The sequence below is a fragment of the Erithacus rubecula genome, assembly GCF_903797595.1.
Source record: "Erithacus rubecula genome assembly, contig: SUPER_33_unloc_1, whole genome shotgun sequence".
Classification (NCBI taxonomy): Eukaryota; Metazoa; Chordata; class Aves; order Passeriformes; family Muscicapidae; genus Erithacus; species Erithacus rubecula.
Genome location: NW_027636168.1, coordinates 951,521 through 965,757, shown reverse-complemented (window position 1 = coordinate 965,757; position 14,237 = coordinate 951,521). Strand labels below are relative to the sequence as shown.

At 68.2% G+C, this 14,237-nt stretch overlaps 4 protein-coding genes across 4 annotated transcripts in view; 2 read left to right on the top strand and 2 right to left on the bottom strand.

Annotated features, from left to right (window-relative positions):
• The window catches only part of MINDY1 (MINDY lysine 48 deubiquitinase 1), a gene marked incomplete at its 5' end in the record, with an annotated part of 83,908 nt that overhangs the window by 46,038 nt on the left and 23,633 nt on the right, over window positions 1-14,237 (top strand).
• On the top strand, window positions 1,879-3,499 carry CTSK (cathepsin K). Its single transcript, XM_079329672.1, has 7 exons — window positions 1,879-2,048; window positions 2,184-2,306; window positions 2,383-2,538; window positions 2,610-2,828; window positions 2,914-3,079; window positions 3,161-3,266; window positions 3,350-3,499. The coding sequence occupies exons 1-7, from the start codon at window positions 1,923-1,925 to the stop codon at window positions 3,447-3,449; spliced, it is 996 nt and encodes a 331-aa protein (XP_079185798.1). The 5' UTR covers window positions 1,879-1,922; the 3' UTR covers window positions 3,450-3,499.
• On the bottom strand, window positions 4,521-8,050 carry ECM1 (extracellular matrix protein 1). Its single transcript, XM_079329668.1, is given in 8 exon segments — window positions 4,521-4,737; window positions 4,818-4,905; window positions 5,124-5,344; window positions 5,804-6,169; window positions 6,480-6,618; window positions 6,620-6,768; window positions 7,094-7,179; window positions 7,768-8,050. Coding segments are annotated over 8 exon segments (1,263 nt in total). The 5' UTR covers window positions 7,808-8,050; the 3' UTR covers window positions 4,521-4,563.
• TARS2 (threonyl-tRNA synthetase 2, mitochondrial) lies at window positions 8,657-13,495 on the bottom strand. The gene is made up of 18 exons (XM_079329666.1): window positions 13,422-13,495; window positions 13,108-13,331; window positions 12,744-12,867; window positions 12,534-12,655; window positions 12,332-12,449; window positions 12,086-12,147; window positions 11,930-12,008; window positions 11,701-11,844; window positions 11,529-11,627; window positions 11,118-11,284; window positions 10,873-11,035; window positions 10,665-10,802; window positions 10,515-10,592; window positions 10,339-10,439; window positions 9,886-9,987; window positions 9,535-9,607; window positions 9,275-9,389; window positions 8,657-8,856 (listed from the first exon to the last, which is right to left on the bottom strand). The coding sequence occupies exons 1-18, from the start codon at window positions 13,476-13,478 to the stop codon at window positions 8,708-8,710; spliced, it is 2,115 nt and encodes a 704-aa protein (XP_079185792.1). The 5' UTR covers window positions 13,479-13,495; the 3' UTR covers window positions 8,657-8,707.

Genomic DNA, 14,237 nt, shown 5'->3' with positions numbered 1-14,237 from the left:
ATGAGGAGGCTGTCAGGGTTCCCAGGGGCTGCTGCATCAGGGACAGGGGACAGGCTGGGCTCTTTGCCCTCTTTGGCAGCTCCACTTTTTGTCCTGGTAGGGAAATTTTATTCTACACTCTGTGGTGGGCAGGAGCTGAAGCCCCTCGGGTGTGTCCCAGCCCCAGGTCCCTCAGCCCAGTGAGTTCTGGGCAGCAGAGATTTTCCAACAAGAAACTTTTCCCTTTTTCCAACTTCTGTCTCATTTCTGCCTCTCTGTTCTTGCAGTAATGTCCCCAAACCGCCTCTCTGTTCTGGTCCCAAACTCCTGTTCCCTGTCCCCCAGATCCATTTCCCCCCAGTTCGGTCCCCAAATTCCCCATCACCCCCATAAGCCTCCCCTCCAAGCCCTTCCCCATTCCCCCCGTTGTTCCCGGTCACTCGGTGCCGCGTCAGGCCCTCGTGCTCCGCCGGCGACTGTGCCCTGAGCGCCGGGGTGACTCAGCCCCCGTCCCCACAGCGGCGCGGGTCGCAGGGGGGTGACCCCGCTCTCGGGGACCCCCGCGGGGAGGGGGCGGCAGGGACACATCGCCACCGTGCTGCTGCTGATCCCCCCCGTCCCCTCCCTGTCCCAGCCTTGTTCCCGTGGCTGGAGGGTGACGATGACAGTGCTGCTGCTGATGTTGATGTCCCCAGCGCTGGTGCCACCTCCAGGAGCCGCGTGACGAGGTGACGAGCTGACGGTCACTGCAGAAAGCCCCGACCGGCGCCCCTGCCCCGCCTGGGACCCCCGAACCGGGCACGGGGGGACGGCCCGGCTGGGGGACGCTGGGGACAGAGCTGTGGGGTCCCGTTCTCCGTTCCTGCTGTCACACGGTGTCCCCGAGCCCCTGAAGGCACTGGGTGCTCAGCCCCATCCGATTCCACGGGGGAACCTGGGGACAAGGAGAGTGTCCCCCAGGGCAGCAGTTTGTCCCCAAGGTGGGATGCCAGGACAGGAGGGTGTCCCCGGGCAGGATGCTGGGCTGGGAGCACATCCCGGGAACGGGAGGACGTCCCGGGGACAGAACAATGTCCCGGGACAGGAGAACATCCCGGGCCGGACCCGGCACCGGCCCCGCGCCGGCGCTGACTCAGCTCGTCCCGCCGCACCACGTGCAGCCGGGGCAGCCCCCGCGTCCCCCTCCCCGTCCCTCCTTCCCTCCAGCCCATCCAAACCCCATGCCTGCCAAAATTTTCCGGCTGCCTCCGAACTTCCTCAATCCGGCAGCATAAAAGCGCAGCGGCCGCGGCTCCCGCAGGCCCCGTCCCGGCGCTGCCACCGACGGCTCCGTGCTGGGTAAGGACACCCGGGGGGCGGTGGGTGGCTTTTGCCCCGGGGAAATGCATCCCACGAGAACGGGAGGGATTCGGGTCCCATGTGGGAGGTACAAAAAGGGAAACTGAGGCTCTTTACGTCGAGCAGGACCCCCGGCTCGGGGGAGTGTCCCGGTTCGTGCTCCCTCACGGGGGGCTGGGGCAGGATGGCCGGGACGAGCCCCCCCGCATCCTCTGCATCCCAAAACTCCCCCCGGCTCCGGGCTGCCGGAGCGGCGCCGCTGCGGTAACGGGAACCAGCTGTGCCGGCTCATGTGATGCCGGCGCCCGGCCAGCGCCGCCCGCGGGGGTGGCTCGGACCCAAATCGGGGTGTGCAGGGAGTCCCAGACCCAAATCGGGTGTGCAGGGGGCCCCAGACCCAAAACACGGTGTGCAGGGAGTCCCAGACCCAAATCGGGGTGTGCAGGGAGTCCCAGACCCAAAACAGGGTGTGCAGGGGGTCGCAGCCCCAAATGAGGACGTGCAGGGGGTCCTAGTCCCACAGGAGGGTGGGCACAGGGTCCTGCCCCCAGCCCGGGCCCCCGTCTCAGCCTCTGCCCCGTCCCCAGTGCTCAGTGGTCCCCAGGATGTGGTGGCCCGTGCTGCTGGCCCTGCTGGTCCCCGCGGCGCTGGCCCAGCTGCACCCGGAGCGGGAGCTGGACGCGCAGTGGGAGCTGTGGAAGAAAACGCACCGCAAGCAGTACAACGGGCAGGTACCGCGGGGGACGGGGGGGTCTGGGGCTCGGGACCCCCGGTGACTCCCCAGGGTGGGTGCTGGGGCACAAGGGTGTCCCGAGGGCAGGGGGCACAGCAGGACCTGTCCCACAGCGTCTCGCCCCACGCTGCAGGCGGACGAGGTGACGCGACGGCTGATCTGGGAGAAGAACCTCAAATACATCAACACCCACAACCTGGAGCACGCCCTGGGCGTCCACACCTTCGAGCTGGCCATGAACCACCTGGGTGACATGGTGGGTGTCGCTGGGAGGGGAGAGAGCGGGGCTGAGCACCCTTGGGTGCTCCCACCCACCGGGGCTCCTTCCCCAGACCAGCGAGGAGGTGCTGAGGACAATGACCGGGCTGAAGGTGCCCCGCGGCCACCAGCGCCACAACGAGACGCTCTTTGTCCCCGACTGGACCGAGAGGGCCCCGGCTGCCATGGACTGGCGCAAGAAGGGCTACGTCACCCCTGTCAAGAACCAGGTGAGAGGGGCGTGCCTGCGGCAGGGTGTCACCCCGGTGTCCCCCTGGTGTCACCCCTTGTGTCCCCACAGGGCCAGTGTGGCTCATGCTGGGCTTTCAGCTCGGTGGGTGCCCTGGAGGGGCAGCTGAAGAGGAAAACAGGGAAACTGCTGTCCCTCAGCCCCCAAAACCTGGTGGACTGCGTGGCCAACAACGACGGCTGCGGGGGCGGGTACATGACCAATGCCTTCGAGTACGTGCGGCAGAACCGCGGCATCGACTCCGAGGACTCCTACCCCTACATCGGCCAGGTGCAGGGGGGACAGCCCCAAATCCCCCCCAGCCCCAAATCCCCCTCCAGCCCCATCTCACCTGCGCCTTGCTGGCCCCACGCAGGACGAGAGCTGCATGTACAGCCCCACGGGGAAGGCGGCCAAGTGCCGCGGCTACCGCGAGATCCCCGAGGGCAATGAGAAGGCGCTGAAGAGGGCGGTGGCCCGGATCGGGCCCGTCTCCGTGGGCATCGACGCCAGCCTGCCCTCCTTCCAGTTCTACAGCCGTGGTGAGGGGCTGGGGGGAGGCCGGGGCTCCTGGGGGGCTCAGGGACCCGGGGCACGCCCGGTGACACCGCTGTGTCCCCCAGGTGTGTACTACGATGAGAGCTGCAACGCCCAGAACATCAACCACGCCGTGCTGGCCGTGGGCTACGGGGCCCAGAAGGGCACCAAGCACTGGATCATCAAGAACAGGTAGAGTGGCATGGGCACGGCTCAGGAGTTGCAGCTGGCTGGGGCTCTTCCAGAGGCTCAGGCTCTGTTTCTCCACCCTCCAGCTGGGGCGAGGAATGGGGCAACAAGGGCTACGTCCTCCTAGCCCGGAACATGAACAACGCCTGTGGTGTGGCCAACCTGGCCAGCTTCCCCAAGATGTGACGAGCCCGCCCGGCCCTTCCCTCCCCACTGCCCTGCCCTCCAGCCTGGCCTCTTCCCTCCCAGCCTCAAAGATGACAGTGCTCCCAGGGGGAATTCTTCATCTCCGTGAGAAATTCCCGCTGGGAAGGGGAGACACCCCTCTTCCACTGGCAGGGAATGGGGGATGAGCCCCCCTCAACTCTGTTTTCCTCACTTTGCCATGCTGGCTTCTGCCTTCCCATGGACTGTGCTTGGCCGGATCCGTGAAGGCAAATCCGCCCAGACGTGCTTCAGGAAACAGGTTCCACTCCAGCCTCTGCCTCAGGAACACTGGGGTGAGGTGGAATATTCCCAGTGGAGAACACAGGTCCCTCTCCCCCCACCCTGCATCCCAGTGCTGGGAATGATATGACTTTATTTTTCAACTAAAATTGGGAACTAGGCTTCGACTGGTTTGCTTTGTGCTGGGAAAGGGCCACAGGGATGGGAAAAATTCTCCCTTTTCCCAAAGGGGCAACGAGCCCCTTGTGAGGCAGAACAGGGAGAGAAGATGCTGCCCAGAAGAATAATTTTGGGACAGATACATGGATGGATGGAGTATTTGGGGAGGGGTGTTCTAGGAAGAACAGATGGATGGATGGATCCACAGGATGCCCCCAGCCCCATCAGTCACCCAGTCACTCCCCAGGGACCAGCATCTTTTCCTAGGCATGGTCAGCCATGGCTGGGGGGACACCTTGGGGGACACAGGGATTTGGGGACCTAGAATCGTGGCCATGTAGGGGACACAAGTGACAGTGACACTGGGGGGGCCACAAGAATCCAGGGACGAGCTGCACAGAGACCCCTGGGGGGCACAAGGCCGTGTGTGCTCCGTGTGGGCGAGCATGGTGACCACAGCACACCCCAAAACCAAACATAGGTATCACAGCAGGCCTGGCACACCCCAAGAGTGCAAACACCCCAACACCCACCCACACCCCGGCACACCCCGGAATGGGGCCCCGTGGGGGACACTGAGGGGCCCCCGAAACAATGGAGACTGTGAGGCACAGGAAATCCCCCAGACCAAAACACGGGGACACTCCCAGGTGACACCGCAGCATCTTTATTGCTCCCGCGTGCTGGGGGGGGCTCACTCCTCCTGGCCAGGGGCCGGGGGGGCCACGGCCGCCCCCAGGGTCACCTGGCTCAGGTAGGTGCTGTCGAAGCAGCGGCGCCGCTCGGGCTCCTCCAGCGAGCAGCAGCCCTGGGGGTCGCGCCAGGCGTCCTCGGGGGTGGCGCAGAGCGTGGCGATGCCCTGGGACAGCTGTGGGCAGCGGGATGGGGTCAGGGCGGCCCTGGGGGTCCCCCCGACCACAGCCCCGGTCGCCCCGGTCGCCCCCTCACCTGCTCCTGGGCACAGGCGCCGCGCTCCGGGGCGGGCAGCGGGCAGCACGCGGCCGTCATGGCCCCCAGCAGCTCGGGCACCGGCCGCCTGCGACACCGACACGGACACGGGTCAGCGGGGCACCGCCGAGGGGTTAAGGAGGGGGGAGTGCACCGAGTGAACTGCAGCATCCCCTCCCAGAAAGGGGTTCTGAGCAATGCAGAGTCCCATGCCTGGGGTGGGGATGAGGAGCCCTGCAAAGCTGGGACACCAATCGGAGGGACCGTGGGACCCCCGGGGGTGCTGGGGGTCAGCCGCGCACCCACCTCTGTGTGAAGAGCCGCGTGGGGCCGCAGAGCGAGCGCAGCAGGGCGGCGCCGGGCCGGGCCAGGCTCACGTTGTGGAGCTCCCGGTCGTATTCGGGGTGAGGGGCGGCGGCGGCGAAGCAGCGGCCCCGGGCCCGGGCACCCCCCCGCTGGCAGCACCGGTGCTGCCCCGTCTTCACCGAGGACTCCTCCCGGCAGAACCGATTGAGCCCCTTCAGCCACTGCGGAGGAGAAACTGGGGTCAGGGCCCAACACGAGCACCTGGCTCATCCCTGAGCACCTGGCTCATCCCCGGGACGCCTCCGCCCCCTCCCCGGATGCCGGGGTCCATCCCTGACACGTTTGTCACCTTCCCGGATACCTGTGAGCCTTCCCGGCATCTGAGTGAGCGGGTCACGCTCCGGGCACATGGGTCATTCCCGGGACACCTGCGGCCCCTCCCCGGATGCCCGGGGCGCTCCCAAACACGCGGATTCCCCTCCCCGGATACCGGAGCGCCTGCCCAAACACCTCGGGCCGTTTCCCCAACACTTGGGGCTCTTTCCCGAACACCTTGTCCTTTTCACGGATACCTGACCCCCCCAGTCCTTCGACACCCGAGACCCTCCCAAACGCCGGGGGTCCCCCGAGTCCTTATGCCCTTGTCCCCGCCGTGTCCCCCCGGCCCGGGTGCCACTCACGGCGCTGTGCGCGCAGCTCAGGCTCTCGTTGCGGCAGCAGCGGCCGAACTCGCGCTCCAGGCGGACGCGCAGCCGGACGCGGGGCCCGGAGCGGGCACCGGGACCGGGGGGTCCGGGCCGCAGCGCCCGCAGCCCGCAGATGTTGCCCAGGTTGGCGGCCGTGGGCTCGCCAGGGGGAAAGGGGGGCTCGGTGACCAGGTTCCAGGCGACGTCGGGGTTCCAGGCGGGTGCGGGGTCCCAGGTGGGGGCCGGGGTCTCCTCGGAGAAGCAGCGGCGCCGAGCGGCCCCGTGCCGGCGGCAGCAGTGGAACTGCCGCGTCTTCACCCCGAACTCATCCGTGCAGAACCCGTCCAGCACGTCCGTCCACTGCGGGGCAGCGGGGGCAGAGCCCCCCGGTGTCACCCGTGTCCTCCTGACCACTGTGTCCCCACGTTACACCTGCCCCGGTGTTTTCGCGTCTTCCCTTCGTGCAGTGTCCCGGTGACCCTCACAGCGTCTCCCCGCACTGTCCCCGTTCTCCCTCGTGTCCCCCGGTGTCCCCCGTTCCCCCGTGTCCCTTCCCAGTTCCCCCCGTGTCCCCTCCCCGCTCTCCCCGCGTCCTCTCCCGTTCCCCCGGTGTCTCCCCCGTTCCCCCGGTGTCCCCTCCGGTCCCCGTCCCCCGTTCCCCGGTGCTCACGGCGCGGCGGGCGCAGGGCAGCGGGCTGTGGTGCCGGCAGCAGTCGTTCATCCGCGGCCGGAGCGCGGCCAGCGCGGCCGCCTGCCGGCGCAGGTGGGCGAAGGCGTTCGGGGGCAGCAGCAGCGGCGGCGGCAGCGTGGGGGGGGTCGCGGCAGTGCCGGGACACGGCGGCGGCCACGGGCCAGGCGGGGGGGAACCCGTGCAGGGCGCTGCCCCAGGCCGGGGGGCTGCGCGGCGGGGCCATGGCCGCCCCCACCAGGATATCGGGGGGCACCTCGAGCTCCTGCTGCTGCAGCACTGGAAAGGGGAGGCGGTGGGCACACGGCCGGGGGTGTCCTCCCTGCGCTTGTCCCCGTGTGCCCCGCTGTCCCCTTTGGTTCCTGTGCCCGTGTCCCACATCGTGTCCCGCTCCTGTGCCCGACGGTCCCCGTGTCACTCCCATCCGTGTCCCCACTATCCCAGTCCCCCTTCTCCTGCAGCACCACGTCCCCATGTCCCCCCATCCCCAACCCTGACCCTCCCGTGTCCCCTCCATCCATGTCCCCACCCACGAGCATCTCCTGTTCCCAGTCCTGGTGTCCCTCTTTGTCCCCCCACTCCTGGCTGTCCCCGACTGTCCCCTCACCTTGTTCGATGTTGGGGGGCGGTCGCAGGTCCAGGCTCTCCTGCATCACCTGCTGCAGGTGCCCTGAGGCCACCGCTGTCACCGATGGGGGGCACAGGGGGTCAGCAGGGTCACCCCTCCATGCCCCACCCAAGCAGGGACCCTCCCAGACCTGTGGGCTCGGAGCCCCATAACGGGGAGGGGGCTCAGGTACTTGGGGAGGGGGCCCAGGTATTTGGGAAGAGGGCCCAGAGGTTGAGGAGGAGCCCCAGGTGCTCGTGAAGGGGACACAGGCAGCCAGCAGGGGATGCAGGTGCTTGAACAGGGACCTGCAGGCATTTGGGAGGGATCCAGGTGTGTGGGCAGCGGCCCCGACATCCGGGGTGGGGAGCCCTGACTCGCAGGTGGGGAGCCAGGCGTCCGTGGCTGTTTCCCAAATTCCCGGGCAGGAACCCAGGGGTCCCAGGTGCGAGTCAGGAGTTCCGATCAGTTCTGAGCAGGTCCAGGTGTGGGGAGAGGGAGCCGGGAATTCGGGAAGGGGCCCCAGGTCTCGGAAGGGGATCTCAGGTGTTTAGGAAGGGGATCCAGGTGTCCGGGGAAGGGACCCGGGAGCTCGGGAAGGGGTCCCGGTGTTCGGGGGGGCTCAGCCGTGCAGGGGGCGCGGGCGAGGCCGCGGGGACTCACCGGCGGCGCTGAGGAGGAGGAAGAGGCCGAAGGCCGCCATGGCGTCGGGAGCTGTAGGGTCAGCGCCGGCTCCGCCGCCTTATGAAGGGCCGGGTCGGGCGTGGGGCCACATCCCGCGGGGCTGAGTCACGGCCTGACGTCGCGACCGAGCCGGGAGGGGTCCCCGGGGGCACCGGGGGGCTGCGCTGGGTCCTGCGCCCCCAAACGGGAGCGGGGTCACAACCCCGGCCCGGACAGCCTGGGGACACTGTGACCGCCCCGTCCCCACTCTGGTGGTCCCGCATCCCCTTCTGGTCGCCCCAGCAGCCCTCGCCCCCCCCCCCCCCGACCCCTGCGTCAGAGCAGGGGGAAGCGGTCAGACCGCATTTTTGTGGGTTTTGCCCCGTTTTGGGGCCCCCGCCCGCTGAGTCACCCCCGGCGCTGGGGGGGCTGAAGGGCCACCCACAGAGGGACCCTCGGACAGGGGGGGACCCCCAGCTCATGTCCCCGAGGGTCGCGGCTCAGTGACAGGGGGATCCCGGCGCGGGGGGAGTCCCGTCCTGTCCCGGGATAACCGAACCCAGCCCGGGCTGAGCCCCCTCGCCCGGGCAGGTGCTCGGGGGGGGGGCAGCCCCGTGTCCCCCCGATTGCCCAACGGCGTCTGCGGCTCCGTGACTCGGGGTTTGCGCAACCCCCCCACTTTCCCCTGGCGTGGGCGCGGGGAAATCCCGGCAGGAAGGACCCAGAAGCGCCGGGGGGGACACGGGACTGGGAATGTGGGAACGGAAACTGGGAATGAACCCGGGCACCGGAATCCGGGAATCCAGGAGCCGCCGTGCGTTTCTGGGGGGGTCCCAGCGTCCTGCCCCCCTCCCCGAGCTGCCCCAGTCTCAGCTCCCACAACATCCAGCGCGTTTCCAGCAGTTTATTGAGGGGGGGTCTCCCCGGGAAGGGGCGGGGGTCAGAAGCGCTGCTCGGCGTCGGGGACGCGGCTGTCCCGGAGCTCCCGCAGGCGCTGCAGCAGCCGCGGCAGCTCCAGCTCCCCGAGCTGCCGGTTCTCCCGGCTCCGGACGCTGACGGTGCCGCGCTCGCGCTCCCGCCGCCCCACCACTGCGGGGGCACGGCCGTCGGGGGGGGCTCGGGGGTCCCCGCGCCCCCCAACCGCAGCACCCCCAGCTCTGGGCAGCACCCACCGCCAGGGGGTCCCGGGGGGCTCCAAGGAGATCCCAAAGGGGGTGGGCGTCTCAGAGGGTGGGGTGTCCCTAAAATGCTCCTGGGGGGTTCCCGAGTGGATCTCAGGGGAGTCCCAAGGGGGAACTGAGCTCCTGGAACTGCAGGGGGGTCTCAGGAGGGGCTTTAGCAGGCTCCTCACAGGGGGCTGGAGGGTCCCAGGGGATTCCCAGGGGAGGGTCTTGGTTTTCCTCCCCAGCAGCACCCAGGATGGGATGGGAGTGTCTAGCCAGTCCCAGGGGCTCTAGGGGAGGCCTGGGGGGGTCCTGGGGGTCTGCAGGCCACGCCCCACCCTTACCCAGCTGGAAGTTGTAGTGGGCAAGTTGGGCCCGGCGGATTTTCCGTGCCAGGGTGGTCCCGGGGTCCCAGTCCAGGTCAGCCAGGAGGCCCCCCCTCCTCAGCACCGCCTGCACCTGCACCCCTCGTGTCAGTGGGGGTACAGGGGTGGGGGGGACATGGAGGGATGGTGTGGGGGGGTCTGGGGGGTCGCAGGGGGTTACAGGGGGTGGGAGTGCATGGTGGGGGTCCTGGGGGAGCACAGGGGGATCCCACACTCACCTCCCGGGCGTAGTCCTCGACCTCGGGGCTCTGTGGGATGACCATGGCCTGCAGGGGGGACAGCCAGAGAGGCCTGGGGGGTACCAGGGGTCACTGGGGAGCACGGGAGGGGGGCACAAAAGGAGGGGGTGTCCCCAGGATGCAGATACCCCAAAGATGGAGGTATCTCGGGGATCCAGTGAGTGTCCTGGGGATTGAGTGTCCCCAAAACTGTCCCAAAGATGGGGCACCCTGGGACAGGGGTGACACTGGGGATGAGAGGGCTCAGACAGCTGGGGGTGTTTCTGGGAACTGGGGGCATCCCTGGGGACTGTGTTGCAGGGTCTGGGGGTGTTTTTGGGGCCCCCTCACCATCTCCCGCCGCAGCTCTCGGCCAGCACGGCCACCATGCGCTCCACGGAGCCCAGCACGGCCCGATGGATCAGCACCGGCCTCGCGGGGCCCCCGCTGGGGCTGAGAGGGGGCAGGGATCAGGGATTGTCCCAGTCCTGACATCCCCCTGGATGGCACCCCCAAACCCCCAATTCCGCCTTCCCCATCCCAACCCCGACACTCCTCAGCCCCATGTCTTACCCCCAAATCCTGTTTCTGCTCCCCCAGCCCCATTTCTGCCCCTCCACTCCAATCCTGATCCCCTGCAGCCCCAACTTTAACCTTCCCAATCCTGACATTCCTCAATCCCAACCCTGCTCCCCCAGCCCCAAACCCTGATCCCCCCACAACAACCCTGAACTCCAGCCCAGTCCTGGCCACCACAAACCCCAGTCCTGGCCACCACAAACCCCACTCCTGCCCCCCCAGTACCTGGCATATTCCAGCTCGAACCTCTCGGGCATCTGGAAATCCAGCTGGATGGTGCCGCACTGATGGTGCCGCCCCAGGGCATCCCGGATCCGGATATCAATCTGGCAATAAAGGGGAGGCTCCAGAAGGGTCCTGGTTTGCCCCTTCAGGCATCCCCCCTCCCCAAAATGCCTCACCTTAGGCCCATAAAAGGCGCCGTCCCCCGGGCTCAGCTCCCAGGGCTGCCCGAAATTCTTGAGGCTCCGCTCCAGCTGCTGCAGGGGCGGGTGGGGAGGGTCAGAGGGGCACAGTTCAGGGGGGGCACAGCACAGGGAGCATCGTCCCACCTGCTCAGCACGATCCCAGGTTTCGGGGTCCCCCAGGAAGCCGTCGGGACGGGTGGCCAGGGCCAGGCGGAAGGAGAAGCCCAGGACGGCGTAAACGGCGCGGATGAAATCCAGGGAGGAGTCGATCTCGCTTTCCAGCTGGGAAAGGGGGGTCAGGGGTGAGGTGACACGTTCTGGGGCAGCAGGGACAGGTCAGGGGGACACACACCTGCTCCAGCGTGCAGAAAATGTGGGCGTCATCCTGCTGGAAGCGCCGGACCCGCGTCAGCCCCGTCAGGGTCCCGGGGGGCTCGTTGCGGTGCAGGACCCCAAAATCCGCCAGGCGCAGCGGCAGCTCCCGCCAGGAGCGCGGCCGGTGGGCGAACATCAGGCTGGGGATGGACAGACAGACACACAGACAGGCAGGCAGTGCCCCAGGGGCCCCCCCAGGCTCCCCAGGGCCCCCTGACTCACCAGTGGGCCGGGCAGTTCATGGGTTTGAGGGAGAGGGTCTCGGGGGTGGCGGGCACAGAGAAGATGTGGGGGCTGTAGTGCTGCCAGTGCCCCGAGAGCTCCCAGAGCCGGGGGCTGAACAGGTTGGGGGTCACCACCTCGCTGAAGCCCCTTGCCCGGTACTCACTCTGTAGGGACAGGAGAGGGGAGGAGACAGCTCAGCCCCACAGCATTGGCCATGGGGGCTGCAGGGACTGGGAGGGGCACAGCAGGAGCTGGGGGGCAACTGTGTGCGAGGGACAGGGTGCAGGGGTCTGGGTGTGAGGAGATGGGGTGCAGTGGGGGCACAGTGGGGTCTGGGCGTGAGGAGATGGGGTGTAGCGGGGGCACAGCAGGGTCTGAGTGATGTGGTGACAGGGTCAGGCTCAGTACCCGGATAAACTCCACCAGGGTGTTGTAGACGTGGGCGCCGCGGGGCAGGAAGAAGCAGCTGCCAGGGCTGAACTTGTGGAAGAAGAAGAGCTCCTGATCCTGCAGCAGGGAGGGCTGGGGTTACGGGGGATCCCCGTGGCTGAGGGACCCCCCAGCCCCTGGCAGGGCTCACCTTCCCGATGCGGCGGTGGTCGCGCTGCGCCGCCTCCTCCTGGGCGCGCTCCCACCGCTCGAGGAGCCGCGCGCTGGGGAAGGACACGGCGGCCACGCGCTGCAGGGACCGGCCCCCAGCCCCGCCCCAGAGCGCCGCCGAGCTCTGCGGGGACAGCGGCACACGGTGGGGCTGGGGTCACACCTGACCCGCTGGCAGCGGGGCCAAGGATCAGGGACCCCAGACCCACCGTGAGCACTCGCAGGGCTCCGATCAGCCCCGTGTGCCGCAGCAGGGGCCCGTGACAGAGCTGGAGCAGGGGGCCGCACCTGAGGGATGAAGGATGGATGTGGGGACGGATGTGGGGACAGCTGCAGTGACCCCCCCCCGTGCCTCCCGTGCTCACCTGTAGACCGTGGCTGTGGGGGATGTCACCTCCTCGAGCTGCTGCAGCTGGAAGGAGTTGTGCTGAGGAGGGACAGCAGTGAGGGTGACATTAGAGGGGTGACACCGAAGGAGAAGTGACACTGTGCTGGGGTCCAATGCAGTGACAGTGGCACAAGGGGGGTGACACAGTCCCCATGAGCATCACCCCGGTTATGATCCCAGCCAGGAGGGTCCCAGTGTCTCCATGAGAGGGGACGGGTCGCACCTTGAGCAGCTCAGCCAGCTGCTGCCGGGTGGCCTCCAGGCGCTCGAAGCGGTGCCGGGCACGGGCAAACGCGGCACAGGCCTCCTCCAGCGCCGGCAGCTCCGCGCTCTGCACCGCCCTGGGCACGGGGACAGCTGGGGACGGCTGGGGACACACCGGGGACCCCCCGGGGACCCCGCGGCACCGCCCGGGCCCGCCCTACCTGCTGCCCATGTGCATGTCGCAGAAGAAGCCGTCCTCGGTGGCCTGGCTGCTGCAAAGCATCGCCCCGAAAAACTGCTCGGCCACCGCGCCCAGGACACAGGCACTGGAGCGCCAGAAAGCCTGGGGGGACAGGGGGACACGGGGGACAGGGGGACACGGGCTGTGAGGGCGGCAGGGCGCGGGTCCCGCAGCCCAGACCCCCGCTCACCTCCCGCCCCTCGGGCGTGGAGAAGTCGAGCAGCTCCAAGTCCGTGTCACATTCCAGCGGCCGGTCCAGGTCCCGCAGGGTCCCGTTCACCCGGGCCACCAGCGCCGCCTCCGCCAGGCCAGCCCTGCGGGGACACCGTGGGGACACCGTGGGGACACAAAAACCCTGTGGGGGCTCTGTGGGGACCATGGGGGGCTCTGTGGGGACCATGGGGACGCAGCGGGAACCCCACGGAACACGTGGGGACATTGTGGGGACGCCGCGAACCTCGCGGTGATCCCGGGGACAGCACGGGGACTTGGCGGGCAGGGTGCGGGGACACCGTGAGGACACTGCGGGCACCCCGGGGACCCCCCGGCCGTACCCCAGCTCCGTGGCCACCTGGAACGGGGTGGTCTGCAGGGCGCGGCCGGGCAGGAGGCGCCCGCCGGGCAGCGCGATGCGGATCGGGGTTCCCGGCGGGAGGCGGCCGCTCCCGGCCCCGGTACCGGCACCGTCCCCATCGCCATCCCCGGGCTCGTCCCTGCGCTCCGCCGCCGCCCGCAGCCGCTGGAAGAGCCGGAGGCGCTCGGGGTCCGGCCCGGAGACCTGCGGACGGGGAGCAGCGGGAGGTGAGCGGGGCTCGGGGCCGGGGCAGGGGGTCCCGGGCGGTGCGGGGCTCCCGGGTCCCGAGCGCACCCGGTGCCGCCGCGCAGCTCCCGCCAGCAGCAGCCGCGAACCGGCGCGCACGGACATGGCCGCCGCCCCGCCTGTTCCGCCGGAAACCGGGACGCCGCTGAAGCCCGTCCTCCCCCCGCGGGCCGCGTTGGACTCGCCCGCCCGTGCGGGAGCGGCGCGGGCGGGACGGGACCATGGAGGGAGCGGGGGGAAAGGTGCCCCCAGGCCCGGGGCGACCGGAGCGCACGCGGTAAAGAACGGAGCCGCCACCGGCTGGTTTGGTAGTTTTTATGCAGATCCTGGAGCCCACACCGGTATCAAACAGGTACGATGGAGGCAACTAAAAACCAACAAAAAAATAATTAAAATAAATCAAGTAAAATCCCAACTTCATATAAAAGCCGCGGGGGCGGCGCTGGGTGTGGGGGGATCCCTCCGAGCCCCCGCCGGGTCCGGCTGCGTGTGCTGAACGATCCCAGAGGGAATTAAAAAGTGATTGCTATGTACACACACGTAGAAAGGCAACAGTGATCCCGGGGGAAAAATAAAACAAAATCCAAAGATCCCCAAATTAACCCAAACCCAACCGACAGTCTTCCCGAGCAGGGGGGACGGGCTTGGGCTTCTCGCTGCCAGAGTCCCACGGAGCTCCGAGATGGCTTTGCGTGGGTTCCTCGACCCTTTTTTTGCCTTCTTTTGGTGCTTTTGGCAGACAGGAGAATTGGGGGGGGGGGTCTCCCCTCCCTGCAGCAGCAATTTGGGGATCGGCTGGAAACCAACACCCCAACACCACTCCCTCGAAGCTTTCAGAGTTTTTCCTTTTAATTTTTTTTTTTT

What these genes read in the sequence shown, in the direction of transcription:
- CTSK (XM_079329672.1), top strand. Translation starts at nt 1,923, where the DNA reads ATGTGGTGGCCCGTGCTGCTGGCCCTGCTGGTCCCCGCGGCGCTGGCC. An exon ending in GCAAGCAGTACAACGGGCAG is followed by an intron (nt 2,049 to 2,183) that starts GTACCGCGGGGG and finishes CCCACGCTGCAG; the next exon opens with GCGGACGAGGTGACGCGACG. An exon ending in CCTACCCCTACATCGGCCAG is followed by an intron (nt 2,829 to 2,913) that starts GTGCAGGGGGGA and finishes GGCCCCACGCAG; the next exon opens with GACGAGAGCTGCATGTACAG.
- TARS2 (XM_079329666.1), bottom strand. Translation starts at nt 13,478, where the DNA reads ATGTCCGTGCGCGCCGGTTCGCGGCTGCTGCTGGCGGGAGCTGCGCGG. An exon ending in AGCTGGCTGAGCTGCTCAAG is followed by an intron (nt 12,148 to 12,331) that starts GTGCGACCCGTC and finishes GTCCCTCCTCAG; the next exon opens with CACAACTCCTTCCAGCTGCA. An exon ending in CCCACAGCCACGGTCTACAG is followed by an intron (nt 12,009 to 12,085) that starts GTGAGCACGGGA and finishes TTCATCCCTCAG; the next exon opens with GTGCGGCCCCCTGCTCCAGC.